The sequence below is a fragment of the Bidens hawaiensis genome, unplaced genomic scaffold, assembly GCF_021521415.1.
Source record: "Bidens hawaiensis isolate Kalapana, Puna unplaced genomic scaffold, B.hawaiensis_p1.1 tig00031191_1, whole genome shotgun sequence".
NCBI classification, from domain to species: Eukaryota; Viridiplantae; Streptophyta; class Magnoliopsida; order Asterales; family Asteraceae; genus Bidens; species Bidens hawaiensis.
The window spans coordinates 46,853-49,654 of record NW_027495253.1 but is presented as its reverse complement, the minus strand read 5'-3'; the positions used below and the strand labels follow the sequence as shown (position 1 = coordinate 49,654).

Genomic DNA, 2,802 nt, shown 5'->3' with positions numbered 1-2,802 from the left:
AACCGATTCTTGCCGGAAAATACTATTACGACGCTGGAAAACGTTTATCTTCATCGAAAACTTCGAATCTTCTTCAAATCATCGAATTATCATCCCATAATCATCACGAAGGATCGGATTTCAATCTAGAACATAATTTAACCTTCAATTTCATGATTCAACAATTAAATCATCTTCAAATTGATCAAACATTACCAAAACCCGAAGAACATGACGAATACGTCTCAATTCAGAATTTTGCAACGAATTGATGTATCATGAGCAACCATCCGCTTTGATGTCAATTGTGAAAACATCACATGAGCCAAGATCTAGTCGCAATTGGATACATCAATGATATACGAGACGATAAATTACATATAACGATATCGAGCCAAAAGATTGTTTCATGATTGATAACCGAATGATTACAAGATCTCATACATGTATACATACATACATACATACACACGGTTAAGCTCGATTCGCCTCGATGTGCACCTCTAGGCGGCCTATCATTCTAGAGAGAATCCGGCAGCATAACGTTACTTCTGGAATAATAAGGCTCGGTTCTCTATGCTCATTCTCTAGCGAAGGCCTATTTATTGGCACCCTCCTTGTTCACTAGACACATCTAACGAATGAGGTTTTCCATAACGAATGGCCTCCCATTCACTAAATTGCATAGCGAATGGGCACTGTTAAATAATGAATGAGCCACATATTCTACACCCTTAGCGTATGTGCTCATAGGCTAATGAATGAGATGCTAGTTTAAAGAATGGACCCCATTCGCTATACAATCCATATAGATTGGGCTATATTACATGATAGAATATTGACTAAATTACCCCTAGCCTATTCGATCAGCTACGGACAACAAATCAAGTACTAGCAGTTAACAAAATCATTTGACAAATATTCTCCCCTTATATTTGTTCTAAGCCACTTTACCAATTTTCCAGTTTCTTTTTCAATCCTGATTTTAAACTCATTGAAACTTTCAAAAGCCTCCGACTTATAATGTAACAGGTACACTCAACCCCTGCGACTAAAATAATCAATAAAGCTCAACATGTATTTTTTTTACCTGAATTAGAGTGTGGAGTGATTGGTCCATAGATATCGGAGTGAGTCAGTTCTAGCACCTCACTTGCATGCCACTTCCCTTTCTTAGGCATATTTTCCCTTATTTGCTTCCCAACTAAACAGTTATTACAAATTGTCTTCTAAACATGGAACTTTGGCAGCCCTCTAACTATTTCTTTCTAGCGTAGAGTTCTCATTCCTGTTTTGCTTTTGTGCCCCAATCTTTCATGCCATAACTTTGCAATTTCTTTATCACTCAAAAAGTTGCAACTTTCTGCCCTCTGGTTACTCGATCTACCTGCCTCCTCACATAGTTGGAACATTCTGTTAGCACTCATAGTGCTCATAAATAGTAATCCTTTTTCAGCATGGTAAACCTTGCAAGTGTTGGATTTTAATAGAAAGTATAACCCTTTCTCTTGTAATCGCCCAACATTCAAAAGGCAATTCTTTAATTCTGGCACATAATAAACATCTTGTACAGCACATGTTGTTCCTTCTAACCTCAACTTTGCATTCCCTTTTCCTGCAACTTTTATTCTCGTATTGTTTCCCAGCCTAACAGTAGTGGAAAATGTTTGATTGAAACTTACAAACTTTTCTTTGATCCCACGCATGTGATTGGAGCATCTAGAATCCAAGAACCATAGTTGACTCTTGTTGTCTTCACTTGTGAGGGCCATAAGAACCTGCTCCTCAACCCTTGATTCAACCATCAGCATAACGTTCTCATTCTCATCGAACCCTGCATAATTGGCCACCTCCTTCACACAAGGACACTCATATAAAAATGCCCCAATTTGTGACATTTATAGCACTCTATGATTTCTTTATTAAAGATGATTGTCCACGTCAACGACCCCTTCCTCTTGGACTGAAACTTCCTCTTACACGACCACATCCACTTAACCCTTCACTATCATCAACTTTAAAGGCTTGATCATCTTCCTTGTCAATCATTTTAAAATTCTATTCATGGACAACTAGGGTATATCGCAGTTCTTCTATAGTCATTTCCTCAACATTATTGGATTCTTCAATAGACACCTCAAGATACATATATTTCTTAGCAAGAATTCTGAGGATTTTCTCCACTATCTTAGCATCTACCATTGTCTCTCCGTTGCTTCTCATTTGGTTTGAGATCATCAAAACCCTACCAAAATAATCTGATATGGTTTCACCATACTTCATTTCAAGGATCTCAAAATCTCTTCTTAATTTCTGCAACATTGATCTCTTTACACGTTCATTACAAGCAAGCCGTTTCTTCATGGAATCCCAAATGGCCTTGGACGATGACCTGCCAAGAATCTGCTCTAAAGGTTATCCTATCAACGGCTTGATAGAGGTTATGCTTGCCTTGGAGGTCTGTCATCTAGAGCTCATCCACCTTCTTCTTCTGTGCATTACTCACGACAATGCCAACAACTGGTTCTCTAATTCCAGTGTTGATTAACCCCCATAATTGTTTTGCATGCAGAAAATTTTCCATCATCTCATTCCAGTGTTCATAATGGCCATCGAACACTGGCAACTTCAATTGTTCTTCCATCATGGTTATTGTTTACCTTTTCTGTGACAGAAGATTTTACTCTGATACCACTTGATAAAGTGTTATCAATGGTAAACAAAGTAATCAAAAGCTTAAATTCATTAAAAATTAAAAGCATGATCATCATCAACTATGAAACATTCTAAAAGACGCACATAGTAACAACGTTTTCAAAAATA

General features: G+C 37.5%; 1 protein-coding gene across 1 annotated transcript; it reads right to left on the bottom strand.

Moving 5' to 3' along the window:
- Positions 1-2,037: 2,037 nt before the first annotated feature.
- Positions 2,038-2,343, bottom strand: LOC143581811 (uncharacterized). Its single transcript, XM_077064504.1, has one exon. It carries the CDS (start codon positions 2,341-2,343, stop codon positions 2,038-2,040), a length of 306 nt encoding a protein of 101 aa, XP_076920619.1.
- Between the last annotated feature and the right edge of the window lie 459 nt (positions 2,344-2,802).

Bases quoted from the DNA above. Each gene is read 5' to 3' on its own strand.
- LOC143581811 (XM_077064504.1), bottom strand. From the start codon at position 2,343: ATGAAGAAACGGCTTGCTTGTAATGAACGTGTAAAGAGATCAATGTTG.